Genomic DNA, 18,348 nt, shown 5'->3' with positions numbered 1-18,348 from the left:
GAAATGTGTGCAAAGTGGGTTGAACTGCAAACCTTTACAGATGAAAATCACCCTAACACAGTTACTGCAAGCCGTGTTGGCAACCTGTACAATGACAATGTTATGGCCCATTTTAGGAAAGTCTGAAAGGAATGGGAGGTACAGAGCTCTATGGACAGATTTGTTGTGCGACAGAGGTCCAGTGACTCTCAAGCTGGTCCTATCGGCATTAAAAGAAGGGAAGTAACCCCAGAAAAAGACTTGCTACCTCAAGTCCTAATGGAAGGGGATTCCCCTTCTAAACAATAACTTCCACACACTCTCCTCCTCCCATCCCATCAATCATCACCAGATCTTCAATAAAGGTAAGTGTCATGTATTCTGTTCTTAGTAGAGTAGTTATTGTGCATGTCTTCAGTTTGTGTGTATTAAAATTAATATTTCATGTGGTAAAATTTTTTTTTTTCATACTTTGGGGTGTCAGGAACGAATTTATTTGATTTCCATTATTTCTTATGGGGAAAATTAATTCGGCTAACGATAATTTCGGCTTACGATGAGCTCTCAGGAACGGATTAATATCGTAAGCCGGGGGTCCACTGTAATTTTCTTATTTTTTTTTAACAAACCGGCCATATCCCACCAAAGCAGGGTGACCCAGAAAGAAAAACAAGTCTTTTTTTTTTTTTTTTTTTTAACACATCAGCCGTCTCCCATCAAGGCAGGGTGGCCCGAAAATGAAAAACTTTCATCATCATTCACTCCATCACTGTCTTGCCAGAGGCATGCTTACACTTCAGTTATAAAACTGCAACATTAACACCCCTCCTTCAGAATGTAGACAATGTACTTCCCATTTCCAGGACTTAAGTCCGGCCTGTCGGTTTCCCTGAATCCCTTCATCAGTGTTACCTTGCATACACTCCAACAGCACGTCAAGTTCTAAAACCCATTTGTCTCCATTCACTCCTATCTAACATGCTCATGCATTCTTGCTGGAAGTCCAAGCCCCTCACACACAAAACCTCCTTTACCCCCTCCCTCCAACCTTTCCTAGGTCGACTCCTACCCCGCCTCCCCTTCCCTATAGATTTATACACTCTTGAAGTCATTCTGTTTTGTTCCACCCTCTTTACATGTCCTAACCACCTCAACCACTCCTCCTCAGCCCTCTGGGTAATAGTTTTGGTAATCCCGCACCTCCTCCTGATTTCTGAAGTACGAATTCTCTGCATTATATTCACACCACATTTAATAATTTATACAGAAGAAAAGGTTACTAGCCCTTTGCTCCCACCCATATAAATGTGGTGGCATGGTTGTACTTTTTTTTTTTTGCCACTATAGATAAACTTTCTTTTCACAGGTGCTTTAGCATACCACAAACTTTTTTTTGCTTTGTCTATTCTGTGATTTGCTTCATCTTCCTTAACCCTTTCAGGGTCGGCAGGCCCTCTCCTAAACTTGTTCTCAGGGTTGGAAATTTTAAAAAAAAAAGAATTATTTTTCTTATGAAATGATAGAGAATCTTTTTCCGATCATAATGACACCAAAAGTATGAAATTTGATGGAAAACTTACGGAATTATGTTCTCGTGAGGTTAGCGGTCTCAATGTTTACGCATCGGCGATTTTGCCCAATTTGAGCCCCATTTTCGGCCAATTCCAATGTACCAGTTGACAAAAATCATAACTATTTCGCTAGAACTCCATTTTTTCTATCTAATGAGTACAAGAAACCACCCATTTACCAATTTCAACTATCCAATAAAGTGGTCAGAAATGGACAGTTTTTTACAATTTCACACAAATTTCAAAAGATGCCAATTTCCAAATAGGGTCCAGAATGAACAAGACAGATATTCCTGGCACTAAAATAACATCTCCTCTGTTCATTAATCATGTCCCCAGGCCTCTGTTACATTCTTTTGCTTTCCACTTTGAATGTTTATTCTCACAAAAAATAGAAGATTTACTGTTATGCAGACTACTGCATTAGTGTAGAAATGGTGTAGAAATGGTATAAATAATATCAGCACACTTGTGAAAGAGAAGAAGAAAAACTTTATAAAACTGGGATGCTTGAATGTGTGTGGATGTAGTGCGGATGACAAGAAACAGATGATTGCTGATGTTATGAATGAAAAGAAGTTGGATGTCCTGGGGTAGGGGAGTTTTGGTGGGGGGAAATAAATGGGATTAAATCTGGAGTATCTGAGAGAGTTAGAGCAAAGGAAGGGGTAGCAGTAATATTGAAGGATCAGTTATGGAAGGAGAAAAGAGAATATGAATGTGTAAATTCAAGAATTATGTGGATTAAAGTAAAGGTTGGATGCGAAAAGTGGGTCATAATAAGCGTGTATGCTCCTGGAGAAGAGAGGAATGTAGAGGAGAGAGAGAGATTTTGGGAGATGTTAAGTGAATGTATAGGAGCCTTTGAACCAAGTGAGAGAGTAATTGTGGTAGGAGACCTGAATGCTAAAGTAGGAGAAACTTTTAGAGAGGGTGTGGAAGGTAAGTTTGGGGTGCCAGGTGTAAATGAAAATGGGAACCCTTTGATTGAACTTTGTATAGAAAGGGGTTTAGTTATAGGTAATACATATTTTAAGAAAAAGAGGATAAATAAGTATACAAGATATGATGTAGGGCGAAATGATAGTAGTTTGTTGGATTATGTATAGGTAGATAAAAGACTGTTGAGTAGACTTCAGGATGTACATGTTTATAGAGGGGCCACAGATATATCAGATCACTTTCTAGTTGTAGCTACACTGAGAGTAAAAGGTAGATGGGATACAAGGAGAACAGAAGCATCAGGGAAGAGAGAGGTGAAGGTTTATAAACTAAAAGAGGAGGTAGTTAGGGTAAGATATAAACAGCTATTGGAAGATAGATGGGCAAATGAGAGCATAGGCAATGGGGTCGAAGAGGTATGGGGTAGGTTTAAAAATGTAGTGTTAGAGTGTTCAGCAGAAGTTTGTGGTTACAGGAAAGTGGGTGCGGGAGGGAAGAGGAGCGATTGGTGGAATGATGATGTAAAGAGAGTAGTAAGGGAGAAAAAGTTAGCATATGAGAAGTTTTTACAAAGTAGAAGTGATGCAAGGAGGGAAGAGTATATGGAGAAAAAGAGAGAGGTTAAGAGAGTGGTGAAGCAATGTAAAAAGAGAGCAAATGAGAGAGTGGGTGAGATGTTATCAACAAATTTTGTTGAAAATAAGAAAAAGTTTTGGAGTGAGATAAACAAGTTAAGGAAGCCTAGAGAACAAATGGATTTGTCAGTTAAAAATAGGAGAGGAGAGTTATTAAATGGAGAGTTAGAGGTATTGGGAAGATGGAGGGAATATTTTGAGGAATTGTTAAATGTTGATGAAGATAGGGAAGCTGTGATTTCGTGTATAGGGCAAGGAGGAATAACATCTTGTAGGAGTGAGGAAGAGCCAGTTGTGAGTGTGGGGGAAGTTCGTGAGGCAGTAGGTAAAATGAAAGGGGGTAAGGCAGCTGGGATTGATGGGATAAAGATAGAAATGTTAAAAGCAGGTGGGGATATAGTTTTGGAGTGGTTGGTGCAATTATTTAATAAATGTATGGAAGAGGGTAAGGTACCTAGGGATTGGCAGAGAGCATGTAAGTTCCTTTGTATAAAGGCAAAGGGGACAAAAGAGAGTGCAAAAATTATAGGGGGATAAGTCTGTTGAGTATACCTGGTAAAGTGTATGGTAGAGTTATTATTGAAAGAATTAAGAGTAAGACGGAGAATAGGATAGCAGATGAACAAGGAGGCTTTAGGAAAGGTAGGGGGTGTGTGGACCAGGTGTTTACAGTGAAACATATAAGTGAACAGTATTTAGAAAAGGCTAAAGAGGTCTTTGTGGCATTTATGGATTTGGAAAAGGCGTATGACAGGGTGGATAGGGGGGCAATGTGGCAGATGTTGCAAGTGTATGGTGTGGGAGGTAGGTTACTGAAAGCAGTGAAGAGTTTTTACGAGGATAGTGAGGCTCAAGTTAGAGTATGTAGGAAAGAGGGAAATTATTTCCCAGTAAAAGTAGGCCTTAGACAAGGATGTGTGATGTCACTGTGGTTGTTTAATATATTTATAGATGGGGTTGTAAGAGAAGTAAATGCGAGGGTCTTGGCAAGAGGCGTGGAGTTAAAAGATAAAGAATCACACATAAAGTGGGAGTTGTCACAGTTGCTCTTTGCTGATGACACTGTGCTCTTGGGAGATTCTGAAGAGAAGCTGCAGAGATTGGTGGATGACTTTGGTAGGGTGTGCAAAAGAAGAAAATTAAAAGTGAATACAGGAAAGAGTAAGGTAATGAGGATAACAAAAAGATTAGGTGATGAAAGATTGGATATCAGATTGGAGGGAGAGAGTGTGGAAGAGGTAAATGTATTCAGATATTTGGGAGTGGACGTGTCAGCGGATGGGTCTATGAAAGATGAGGTGAATCATAGAATTGATGAGGGGAAAAGGGTGAGTGGTGCACTTAGGAGTCTGTGGAGACAAAGAACTTTGTCCTTGGAGGCAAAGAGGGGAATGTATAAGAGTATAGTTTTACCAACGCTCTTATATGGGTGTGAAGCATTGGTGATGAATGTTGCAGCGAGGAGAAGGCTGGAGGCAGTGGAGATGTCATGTCTGAGGGCATTGTGTGGTGTGAATATAATGCAGAGAATTCGTAGTTTGGAAGTTATGAGGAGGTGCGGGATTACCAAAACTGTTGTCCAGAGGGCTGAGGAAGGGTTGTTGAGGTGGTTCGGACATGTAGAGAGAATGGAGCGAAACAGAGTGACTTCAAGAGTGTAACAGTCTGTAGTGGAAGGAAGGCGGGGTAGGGGTCGGCCTAGGAAAGGTTGGAGGGAGGGGGTAAAGGAGGTTTTGTGTGCGAGGGGCTTGGACTTCCAGCAGGCATGCGTGAGCATGTTTGATAGGAGTGAATGGAGACAAATGGTTTTTAATACTTGACGTGCTGTTGGAGTGTGAGCAAAGTAACATTTATGAAGGGGTTCAGGGAAACTGGCAGGCCGGACTTGAGTCCTGGAGATGGGAAGTACAGTGCTTGCACTCTGAAGGAGGGGTGTTAATGTTGCAGTTTAAAAACTGTAGTGTAAAGCACCCTTCTGGCAAGACAGTTATGGAGTGAATGATGATGAAAGTTTTTCTTTTTCGGGCCACCCTGCCTTGGTGGGAATCGACCAGTGTGATAATAAAATAAAATAATTGTGAAAGAATACAGTGGACCCCCGCATAGCGACCTTAATCCGTGCAAGAGGGCTGGTTGTTATGCGAAATGTTCGGTATGCGAATGAATTTTCCCCATAAGAAATAATGGAAATCAAATTAATCCGTGCAAGACACCCAAAAGTATGAAAAAAAAATTTTTACCACATGAAATATACATTTTCCTACACACAAAGAGAAGGATACATGCACAATAGTAGAGTAGTACATGCACAATATATATTGTGCATGTACTACTCTACTAAATGAAGAATAAATGACACTTACCTTTATTGAAGATGCAGCAATGACTGATGAGACACTGTGTCCTGGGAGTGCCTTTTCCTCCTGAGTACTGTAGGTCCTGTTTGGCATTTTCTTCCAGAACAGGCCTTATCACACTGTGTATGCCACTACGATTCTTAAATCTCTCAAACCAACCTTTGCTGGCTTTAAATTCACCAATATGAGCACTAGTTCCAGGCATTTTTCTCTGTTCACCTGGGTGTTAGTCGACTGGTGTGGGTTGCATCCTGGGAGACAAGATTAAGGACCCCAATGGAAATAAGTTAGACAGTCTTCGATGACACTGACTTTTTTGGGTTATCCTGGGTGGCAAATCCTCTGGGGTTAATTGTTTCTTGGTATATTCTCAATAAGCCACACCAACAACGGTGCTACAGCAGCAGCAGCAGCTGACGGTGGTACAGCAGCAACAGACGATGCTACAGCAGCAACAGACGATGCTACAGCAGCAGCAGACGATGCTACAGCAACAACAGATGATGCTACAGCAGCAGCAGACGATGCTACAGCAGCAGCAGACGATGCTACAGCAGCAACAGATGATGCTACAGCAGCAGCAGACGATGCTACAGCAGCAACAGACGATGCTACAGCAGCAGCAGACGATGCTACAGCAGCAACAGATGATGCTACAGCAGCAGCAGACGATGCTACAGCAGCAGCAGACGATGCTACAGCAGCAGCAGACGATGCTACAGCAGCAGCAGACGATGCTACAGCAGCAGCAGACGATGCTACAGCAGCAGCAGACGGTACTACAGCAGCAGCAGCAGCAGCTGATGGTGGTACAACAGCAGCAGCAGCTGACAGTGCAGCAGCAGCTGTACCACCAATAGTAGCGATGGTTGATTGGGGTTTATTATACAACCTGGCCAGCTCGGAGACACGCACTCCACTTTCATACTTATCAATGATCTTTTTCTTCATCTCTATAGTAATTCTCACCCTTATTGCTGTAGGGTTGGCACTAGAAGCTTTCTTGGGGCCCATGGTCACTTATTTTCCAGAAAAAATCACCAAAAACTATGTAATAATACGAAATGTTCCGATTGTATGCTTGGATGTTACCGAGGAGGCTGGCTGGTAAACAATGCCACTGGCGGAACATGTGAGCGTGGCTCAGGCCGCACATTGGACGCGTCTCGGACGAAGGGCGGTGAGCGGGTTTTTGGGCGGTATGCGAGGCAAAATTTTTGCAAAAAAGCGAGCGGTATGCGGATTGTACGGTATGCGATGCGTGCGGTATGCGGGGGGTCCACTGTATTAGACTCACCAGTTGGCGTGTATTGGACGGAAGGCATGATTTGTTTACTTTTGAACTTTGGCAAAAATTGAATATTTCTGCTACTTTGAGCTCAATTTTAAGGTACTTTTCACTGTGAAACTGGTCAAATTCATCTCAATTTCCATAATATGTCTTCCATTCTATAAAATGGGACCAGGAAAACTAGAATACAACCATAAATAGCATACGAAAATACAATGCAAAGTTGCTGTTTTAAGACAAAAACACGGTCGGAGTTTTTTTTTTTTTTCGCATTATGCACTGTGTGCTGCAAGATATTTTTATACTGCGCACACTGCCCACATAGACCCATTCTTTCATATGTAGGCCTACCAGCTTTCTCTCGCTAGATTTGAAGGCGCTAGAATTTATGTGTACTAGTACAGCACTAGCCCTGGTGTGTAAGCTGTACTAGTACGGCACCAACCCTGAAAGGGTTAAACCCATCTGCCAACTTATCCACTCCCAACTTGTCCATTCTAACTATCTAAATACTGTTCATTCACCTCCTCCATCCCCCCCCCTTCACTCGTGTCTGATATTCAATCTTTCATTACCTAGGCTTTGTTTCTCTTTTCTCTGTTTTTTTTTGTGTGTGCATGTGTGTGTGTGTGTGTGCATGTGTGTGTGTGTGTGTGTGCATGTGTGTGTGTGTGTGTGTGTGTGTGTGTGCGCGCGTGTGTGCATGTGTGCGTGTGTGCGTGTGTGCGTGTATGTGTGTGTGTGTGTGTGTGTGTGTGTGTGTGTGTGTGTGTGTGTGTGTGTGTGTGTGTGTGTGTGTGTGTGTGTGTGTGTGTGTGTGTGTGTGTGTTCAGTTTTGATTTCCTTATTTTAGTTACTCTTCTTAATTCATTGAGTAACTTTTGTAATTTCTGTGCAGAATCTCCCAGAAGGACTGTCATTGGCAAAAACCAACTGTGACAATTTCCACTTTGTATCACATTAATTACCTTTTAATTCCACATCTCTCTCCAGCACCTTAGTAGTTACTGATTTTATATGTTAAACAACTATGGTTACATCATACTTGCTTGTCAATGGCCTATTTTTACTGGTAAATCTCCCTCTCTCCTACATTAATTAACTTGAGCCTCCTTTTCTGCATAACAACTCTGCTGCTTTTGGTAACCTACCATGTATTCTATACATTTGCAGCATCTACTGCAATGTTCACATATCCATCCTACAGTGTTTGTCATTAAAATACAGTGGGTGAAAGGCACCTGATGTAATGTCCAAAGCAATACCTTCCCCTGGTACATTTGTCAGAAGTCATACTGCTCTGGTAACTCAAAGTGGGACATCTCAGGATTTCCTGTGGCAACTGGCTGCATCTTAAGGGCCTTCTGAGCTTGTGTGGTGGATGGGTTTGTGTCCATGGTCTCCCTGTAATTTGTGGTCTTAAGGATGAAATTTGTTGAACATTTTTAGCTTCTGACGAATTAATATGGGCCGTCAAATATAGGAAATAGTAGAAGCCAGCGATGAGTTTGAGCATTCAGTGAGGACTTGGTTGCATTGGTTCATTGATGATAATGTTCATGACACCCACGCCAGTTAGCATATCCAGGGAGGCTTAGAAAAACATAGCCACTAATGCTGACTGTACTAACGTACCTAAAATTGGTTTGTTATCTTGTGCCTGAATCTTTCACTCAGTGTGGGACATGGTTTCTATGCAAAGCAGTGCTCCTAGCCACAGTGCGAGGTATGTTTTTCAGGGGCTTTGTGACTGTGAAGTACCCTTCTTTGATGGATGGCCAGGAAACTCTCCTGTCTTGAACTCCATTGGGGGGAATCTCTGGGTTGAGATAGAGAGATTTACAGGGAAAAAGAGATCAGCCCACTCCCATGGTTTTAGGACGCCATCTGTGGGGAGATTTAGCCCCATATAACCCTGAAGAATATGTGTTAATCACTACCTAGATGGTTGAAGGATGTCCTGAAGTGCAAGGAATGACTTATTTTGTGGTTATGATATTAAAGGGAACCAATGTAATTTATTGACCGTATGTGTCCTTTCTAAATTCATAAATGCAACATCGTTCCTTACCCTATTGTTCACACACACATGCTTCATTGTAAACACTTGGTTTACACATCCTCCTACACTTCCTAAATCCTCTTTGTTCCTATATAATCGTACTTTGTCTTACTCCTAATTTTTTCAGTAGTAATTCTACCATATTTAAATTACAGTATATAAAATAATTCTGAACAGGCATTCCGTGTGCTGGCGCCAGTGTTACCACACTTGAACCTCTTATGGGAGTTAGTATTAACAGCTGAACCTTTGGTAGTTATGGCAATGTCTCCAACAACTGCTGCAAACACTGTACAAACATTGATCAGGTTAGTAGTGCTACTTGTTTTGTAATAAGCAAGATGTCTGTATATAAATGGTAGAATATACAGGCATATGCAGTTCATGGAATTTTATTAAGAGATGTTTCATCTAGCAGGGGCTTTATCAGTTGGAATTCATTACCTGTAAATATAAAAGAAACACTACCTGTTTATAAATTCAAGTCTCTTCTCAAAGATCACTTACTCACCCAAAACCAAATAAATACTGAATAACTGAACCTTATAAATTGTATATCTTAAATGTTTCTCACAATTATATCACATAAATGTTAAACCTAAAACCCAATCTAACTTTATTATTTTTTAAATACACTACCTAACAGAATACTCCATTCTACTGAATTTACAACAATGCATGCAACCATATGACCTGTCTTTGTAATACTCACTTGTGCTTTATAGTAATCTGTTTACATTAATGTTTTTCACTGATTTCATCATTGCTTAGTTAATCTTAAGTTAATTTTAAGCCAGCCCGTAATGCTATGCATAGTATAAGTGGCTTTGGCATGCTGCTCTTATCTGTATTTTTTTGTACCTCTGTATGTGTGCTCAAATTATAAATAAATAAATAAATAAATAAATAAATAAAGTTGATGGTGGACCATAAGTCTTATTAATAATATGGAGAGTGATTCATACAGAAATTTAATGTGACTTATTATCATTGCTTTTCTTTTCACTACTTTGAATCAAACTCATCTGTTAGTTTTGTTCACTGTGTGGGTGTCAAGTATAGTGATTTTATTTACTTTCAACAGCTAGATGTTAAGTAATATTCTCTGTACTGTAATGTATAAAAACTTCTCTTAGTTCTGAATTTAGCATTTAATTTTTTCCAGTCTTATCACTCCTCTCAAATTTAGTGGTGATTATCGGCCATTCTTCACCATCCATGATTCTGAGTTTAAGGAGTACACAACACGTACATCAGCTCCGCCCAATGTAATTCTTGGGGTTACAAACCCATTTTTTGCCAAAACCCTCCAGCACTGGCCACACATCATCAGAATAGGAGATAATACAGGTAAGTCCCCATTGTCGAACACAGTAATAGATTATTTTAGATGAAAAGTCATTTATCTTTAGGTGTAACTATGCAAGAAATAGTTAGGTGAGGATGTTTTGGCTCTGTGGGCTACCTTTGAATTATGAGTACTTTGGATCGAAAAGACAGCTTTGGATTGAAAAGACAGCTTGTGTGCAAGCGAGGAGGACTGTTTTCTTTTTTGGGTCTTTCTGTCTTGGTGGGAAGGAGCATGTGTATTAAAAACACAAGGTAACTCATTTCTTTGCTTTTGCATTGATCTATTCTCTTCAAATAAAATTGTTCTAATAATACTTTAACACAATGACCGTCTCCCACCAATGTAGGGTGACCTGAAAAAGAAGAAATGCACAGCTTTACTTCTTGTTTACATTTAGCAAAGGGCCAGTAAAGCCTTTGCTCCTGGGATTTTAATTGCCTTATAGAGGAAGAATTGTTTTTCTTCTAAATTAGGGGTTTGAGATATTTGCTGTTTGAAATGACATCTAATTGAAATGACATCTGCATGTCTATGGCAAGATAGTGATAGTGTGAATGATGGTGAAAGTGTTTCTTTTTTGGGTTACCCTGCTTCAGTGGGAGACAGCCAGCTTGTTAAATACATATAATAATAATATATAATAAAAATAATATACCTAGGTAGTAGGTTGGTAGACAGCAACCGCCCAGGGAGGTACTACCGTCCTGCCAAGTGAGTGTAAAATGGAAACCTGTAATTGTTTTACATGATGGTAGGATTGCTGGTGTCTTTTTTCTGTCTTATAAACATGCAAGATTTCAGGTACATCTTGCTACTTCTACTTACACTTAGGTCACACTACACATACATGTACAAGCATATATATATACATACCCCTTTGGGTTTTCTTCTATTTTCTTTCTAGTTCTTGTTCTTGTTTATTTCCTCTTATCTCCATGGGGAAGTGGAACAGAATTCTTCCTCCGTAGGTCATGCGTGTCGTAGGAGGCGGCTAAAATGACGGAAGCAAGGGGCTAGTAACCCCTTCTCCTGTATATATTACTAAATTTCAAAGGAGACACTTTCATTTTTCCTTTTGGGCCACCCCGCCTTGTTGGGATACGGCCGGTTTGTTAAAAAAAAAATAATAATGTACAGTAGGGCCCTGCTTTATGGTGTTTCGCCTTATGGCATTCTGCTAATATGGCGATTTCAAATTATGACCAAAATTTGCCATGCGGCTAGCGGTCTTTCAAATACGTCGCGCCCCACCCGGTTTGTTTACATTCTCTGTGAGCACATCTCTCTATTATGTCTGGAAATTTTCCAAAATTTCAAGTGTTTTAAAGTTATTGTATATTTTATATGTACGTACTCTGAAAATTATACTTATGTGTACCTGTACCTAAATACAGTGGTACCTCGGGATACGAACAGCTCAAAACTCGACCAGTTATGTAAGTGTATTTATGTAAGTGATTTTGTAAGTGTACTTTTGGGGGTCAGAAACGGACTAATCTAATTTACATTATTCCTTATGGGAATAAATTTGTTCGATATCGGCACTCGAGCAGCCTTCTGGAACGAAAAAAGTTCGTATCCTGAGGTTCCACTGCATACTTACACGCTGTGCTGGTGTGCAGGTACACATTAAAATCACTAAGAGTCTCTCTACTCTTGAAGATGCCATATTAATAATAATCTCATGGGAACATTAAATGTCATATATTACGTTAATATAGACATTTCCATTAATCCAGCTATGATATTTTTTCAAAATTATATAATAAACATGCTACGTAACATAAACATGATACATACACCCACAGTATAAAAATTGACATAAATATGAGATTTGTTTACCAAGCGGTTCAAAGGAGAGTCGGAAAAATTATGTTTTCTCTAGTCAAACACCAGTAACTTAACTAGAAATTTATTCCTTTCGTATGCCTTCACTCTGTCTATAGGTATTCACAACCCTTGTGGGTTTAGTGCTTCTTTTTTATTATGATTATAATAACAACTTATAATAATAATAACTTGTAGTAATAATAACTTGTAATAATATTTTGTAATAATAATAATAATTTGTAATAATAATAATAATAAAGAGAGTGCAAAAATTATAGGGGGATAAGTCTGTTGAGTGTACCTGGTAAAGTGTATGGTAGAGTTATAATTGAAAGAATTAAGAGTAAGACGGAGAATAGGATAGCAGATGAACAAGGAGGCTTTAGGAAAGGTAGGGGGTGTGTGGACCAGGTGTTTACAGTGAAACATATAAGTGAACAGTATTTAGATAAGGCTAAAGAGGTCTTTGTGGCATTTATGGATTTGGAAAAGGCGTATGACAGGGTGGATAGGGGGGCAATGTGGCAGATGTTGCAAGTGTATGGTGTAGGAGGTAGGTTACTGAAAGCAGTGAAGAGTTTTTACGAGGATAGTGAGGCTCAAGTTAGAGTATGTAGGAAAGAGGGAAATTTTTTCCCAGTAAAAGTAGGCCTTAGACAAGGATGTGTGATGTCACCGTGGTTGTTTAATATATTTATAGATGGGGTTGTAAGAGAAGTAAATGCGAGGGTCTTGGCAAGAGGCGTGGAGTTAAAAGATAAAGAATCACACACAAAGTGGGAGTTGTCACAGCTGCTCTTTGCTGATGACACTGTGCTCTTGGGAGATTCTGAAGAGAAGTTGCAGAGATTGGTGGATGAATTTGGTAGGGTGTGCAAAAGAAGAAAATTAAAGGTGAATACAGGAAAGAGTAAGGTTATGAGGATAACAAAAAGATTAGGTGATGAAAGATTGAATATCAGATTGGAGGGAGAGAGTATGGAGGAGGTGAACGTATTCAGATATTTGGGAGTGGACGTGTCAGCGGATGGGTCTATGAAAGATGAGGTGAATCATAGAATTGATGAGGGAAAAAGAGTGAGTGGTGCACTTAGGAGTCTGTGGAGACAAAGAACTTTGTCCTTGGAGGCAAAGAGGGGAATGTATGAGAGTATAGTTTTACCAACGCTCTTATATGGGTGTGAAGCGTGGGTGATGAATGTTGCAGCGAGGAGAAGGCTGGAGGCAGTGGAGATGTCATGTCTGAGGGCAATGTGTGGTGTAAATATAATGCAGAGAATTCGTAGTTTGGAAGTTAGGAGGAGGTGCGGGATTACCAAAACTGTTGTCCAGAGGGCTGAGGAAGGGTTGTTGAGGTGGTTCGGACATGTAGAGAGAATGGAGCGAAACAGAATGACTTCAAGAGTGTATCAGTCTGTAGTGGAAGGAAGGCGGGGTAGGGGTCGGCCTAGGAAGGGTTGGAGGGAGGGGGTAAAGGAGGTTTTGTGTGCGAGGGGCTTGGACTTCCAGCAGGCATGCGTGAGCGTGTTTGATAGGAGTGAATGGAGACAAATGGTTTTTAATACTTGACGTGCTGTTGGAGGGTGAGCAAAGTAACATTTATGAAGGGATTCAGGGAAACCGGCAGGCCGGACTTGAGTCCTGGAGATGGGAAGTACAGTGCCTGCACTCTGAAGGAGGGGTGTTAATGTTGCAGTTTAAAAACTGTAGTGTAAAGCACCCTTCTGGCAAGACAGTGATGGAGTGAATGATGGTGAAAGTTTTTCTTTTTCGGGCCACCCTGCCTTGGTGGGAATCGGCCGGTGTGATAATAAAAAATAAAAAAAAATAATAATAATAATAATAAGGCGTATGACAGGGTGGATAGGGGGGCAATGTGGCAGATGTTGCAAGTGTATGGTGTAGGAGGTAGGTTACTGAAAGCAGTGAAGAGTTTTTATGAGGATAGTGAGGCTCAAGTTAGAGTATGTAGGAAAGAGGGAAATTTTTTCCCAGTAAAAGTAGGCCTTAGACAAGGATGTGTGATGTCACCGTGGTTGTTTAATATATTTATAGATGGGGTTGTAAGAGAAGTAAATGCGAGGGTCTTGGCAAGAGGCGTGGAGTTAAAAGATAAAGAATCACACACAAAGTGGGAGTTGTCACAGCTGCTCTTTGCTGATGACACTGTGCTCTTGGGAGATTCTGAAGAGAAGTTGCAGAGATTGGTGGATGAATTTGGTAGGGTGTGCAAAAGAAGAAAATTAAAGGTGAATACAGGAAAGAGTAAGGTTATGAGGATAACAAAAAGATTAGGTGATGAAAGATTGAATATCAGATTGGAGGGAGAGAGTATGGAGGAGGTGAACGTATTCAGATATTTGGGAGTGGACGTGTCAGCAGATGGGTCTATGAAAGATGAGGTGAATCATAGAATTGATGAGGGAAAAAGAGTGAGTGGTGCACTTAGGAGTCTGTGGAGACAAAGAACTTTGTCCTTGGAGGCAAAGAGGGGAATGTATGAGAGTATAGTTTTACCAACGCTCTTATATGGGTGTGAAGCGTGGGTGATGAATGTTGCAGCGAGGAGAAGGCTGGAGGCAGTGGAGATGTCATGTCTGAGGGCAATGTGTGGTGTGAATATAATGCAGAGAATTCGTAGTTTGGAAGTTAGGAGGAGGTGCGGGATTACCAAAACTGTTGTCCAGAGGGCTGAGGAAGGGTTGTTGAGGTGGTTCGGACATGTAGAGAGAATGGAGCGAAACAGAATGACTTCAAGAGTGTATCAGTCTGTAGTGGAAGGAAGGCGGGGTAGGGGTCGGCCTAGGAAGGGTTGGAGGGAGGGGGTAAAGGAGGTTTTGTGTGCGAGGGGCTTGGACTTCCAGCAGGCATGCGTGAGCGTGTTTGATAGGAGTGAATGGAGACAAATGGTTTTTAATACTTGACGTGCTGTTGGAGTGTGAGCAAAGTAACATTTATGAAGGGATTCAGGGAAACCGGCAGGCCGGACTTGAGTCCTGGAGATGGGAAGTACAGTGCCTGCACTCTGAAGGAGGGGTGTTAATGTTGCAGTTTAAAAACTGTAGTGTAAAGCACCCTTCTGGCAAGACAGTGATGGAGTGAATGATGGTGAAAGTTTTTCTTTTTCGGGCCACCCTGCCTTGGTGGGAATCGGCCGGTGTGATAATAAAATAATAAATAATAATAATAATAATAATTTGTCAGAGCATCATTCCTTCTAAAAATTACATGAGAATGGAAGTGTTGGTCTTTATTTATTCTACTGTACCACTGTTGAAACAACTTGTACACAATGTAAGGTGTTTGTACAAGTATGAATGTTTATGAACCATAAACAGATACTTTGTCCATTTGTTTACATAGTAGGTGGGGTGGCCAGGCGGGCTTCCCTACCCTACCTCCCACATGACTTTCTATAAATAAATACAGTGGACCCCCACATAACGATCACCTCCGAATGCGACCAATTATGTAAGTGCGTTTGTACGTGTATGTTTGGGGGTCTGAAATGGACTAATCTACTTCACAATATTCCTTATGGGAACAAATTCGGTCAGTACTGGCACCTGAACATACTTCTGGAGTGAAAAAATATCGTTAACCGGGGGTCCACTGTACTTTTTACCTCTTACCCTACATTAAGACCATTAAGACTACAAATAATTTAAGTAAGAAATGAGTGTACTGTATATGAACTTTATCACTTTAAGCATCGTCGTAGTATATTATTTGTGGGTGGGGTGGCCAGGAGGGCTACCATACCTCCTACACCTGACTTCTTACAGTAAATGCTACTCACCTTTTGCCTTACATTAAGACTACAAATATTTTGAGGTAAATAATGAGTGTACTGTGTGTGTATTTTACTTTTTATTGTTTTTAATGCCTAATTCTATTGCTAACTTAATACATGTTAGTGTAAACTTGTTATCTGGCATTTGTATGCATTTATAGGTGGAAAAAATCACGTTCTGCTTTCCAGCAATACCTCACCTGCTATATAAGTGGTAGGGCCCCACTTATACAGCAGGTTAGGTTCCAGGCTACTGCTGTATAGCAGAACACCATTTTTTCCACTTATAAATGCACATAAATGTCAGATAATGAGTTTACACCAACATATATTAAGTTAACAGTAAAACTAGCCATTAAAAAATAATAAAAAATAAAATACCGTACATACACAGTACATTCATTACTTTAAAATACAGTGGTACCCCGAGTTTTCGCCATAATTCGTTCCAGAAGGCTGTTCAAGTGCCGTTACCAAACGAATATGTTCCCATAAGGAATAATGTAAATTAGATTAGTCCGTTTCAGACCCCCAAAAAGACACTGACAAAAGCACTTACAATAATATGTACACTTAAATAATTGTTCAAGTTGGCAGCTGTATGAAACTTGGAGTACCACTGCACTTGTAGTCTTAATGTAGGGTGAGAGGTGAGTAATATTTATTGTAGGAAGTCAGGTGTGGTGGCTTCAACACCAGCTACCATAATACACCTACCATCCAACTTACGACCTGCTCGACTTATGACCACTTGACTTACGACCGTGTTTTTTTTGCCAAATTTCTGGGAAATAAACAACTATTTGTGTTGTACACAGTGTTTATCCTAAACCTTACAGTATAAAATACAGTACTAACAGCATAAAAAGTAAAGTAAAACATGAAATACAAAAATAAAATAAGAAAATAAAGTCATTACAAAAATGTGATGTTGATATTCAGTAGTAAAGTTCGACTTACGTCCATTTCAACTTATGACCGGTTTCTCGGAACCGAACTTGGTCGTAAGTCGGATGGTAGGTGTAATAATATATATACAGTAGGGCCTCGCTTTTCGGCATTTCGCCTTATGGTGTTTTGCTAATATGGCAATCTCAAATTATGACCAAAATTTTCTATACGGCGAGTGGTCTCTCAAATATGGTGTGTGCCACCAGGTTTGTTTACATTTTCCATGAGCACATCTCTCTATTATGTAATAATAATCACTCTTGGGCACATTAAATGTCATATTTTATGTCAGTATAGACATTTTCATTAATCCATCTATGATATTTTCTTCAAAATTATATAAGAAACACGTTACATAGCGTATAAACATGCTGTTTTATGCTGTGGAGGTGTGGTTGCTGGGCGTAGGGAAAACATTACATAATACTAATACATAATAATCACTTTTGGGCACAATAAATATCTTATTTTACATTAATATAGACATTTTCATTACTCCATCTATGATATTTTCTTCAAAATTATATAAGAAACATATAGAATATAAACATTTTATGTTTATTTAATATTGAGGTGTGGTATCCGGGCAGAGAGAGAAAACATTACGTCACTCCCATTTATAACGCTTTTGTTTACAATTCTTGGCATGAATTGTTTGTTTATGATGGCATCTAAAGGTAGTTGTTAGAAACGATCAAACTCGGTGAACATGGTATGTCGATGGTAATAATATAGCTCTGGGCCACATTAAATATCGTGTAGGTATGTAGGTAGGTATAGGTGTGTAGCCCAAGTGGATTACATACCTACATTATTATTTTATTATTATTTATTATCACACTGGCCGATTCCCACCAAGACAGGGTGGCCCGAAAAAGAAAAACTTTCACCATCATTCACTCCATCACTGTCTTGCCAGAAGGGTGCTTTACACTACAGTTTTTAAACTGCAGCATTAACACCCCTCCTTCAGAGTGCAGGCACTGTACTTCCCATCTCCAGGACTCAAGTCCGGCCTGCCGGTTTCCCTGAACCCCTTCATAAATGTTACTTTGCTCACACTCCAACAGCACGTCAAGTATTAAAAACCATTTGTCTCCATTCACTCCTATCAAACACGCTCACGCATGCCTGCTGGAAGTCCAAGCCCCTCGCACACAAAACCTCCTTTACCCCCTCTCTCCAACCTTTCCTAGGCCGACCCCTACCCCGCCTTCCTTCCACTACAGACTGATACACTCTTGAAGTCATTCTGTTTCGCTCCATTCTCTCTACATGTCCGAACCACCTCAACAACCCTTCCTCAGCCCTCTGGACAACAGTTTTGGTAATCCCGCACCTCCTATTATAACTGATTATTATACATATGTGTACCTGTACCTAAGTATGCCTTCACTCAGGATGTCATTTCTTCTTAAAATGGTGTTACATGATAATGGGAGTGTTTGTATTTATTTATTTTACTGTATCAATGTGGAGACAACTTGTACACAATGTAAAGTGACAAATACCGGACGTGTTCACCTGGTTTGTTTACATTACGTGTGGGTGGGGTGGGGAGGGCTTCCCTGGCTGGATACCATACT

The 18,348-nt window shown here is 40.2% G+C and overlaps 1 protein-coding gene across 1 annotated transcript in view; it reads left to right on the top strand.

Moving 5' to 3' along the window:
- The window catches only part of LOC128686157 (protein DENND6A), a 155,080-nt gene that overhangs the window by 100,762 nt on the left and 35,970 nt on the right, over positions 1-18,348 (top strand). Inside the window, exons 6-7 of the mRNA XM_070083129.1 lie at positions 9,015-9,145; positions 10,003-10,187. Of these exons, the coding sequence (XP_069939230.1) occupies positions 9,015-9,145; positions 10,003-10,187 (316 nt within the window). The remainder of the gene's footprint in view (positions 1-9,014; positions 9,146-10,002; positions 10,188-18,348) is intronic.

Source organism: Cherax quadricarinatus, chromosome 9, assembly GCF_038502225.1.
Source record: "Cherax quadricarinatus isolate ZL_2023a chromosome 9, ASM3850222v1, whole genome shotgun sequence".
NCBI classification, from domain to species: Eukaryota; Metazoa; Arthropoda; class Malacostraca; order Decapoda; family Parastacidae; genus Cherax; species Cherax quadricarinatus.
The sequence above is the reverse complement of the archived record's forward strand: the minus strand, read 5'-3'. Positions and strand labels throughout refer to the sequence as shown.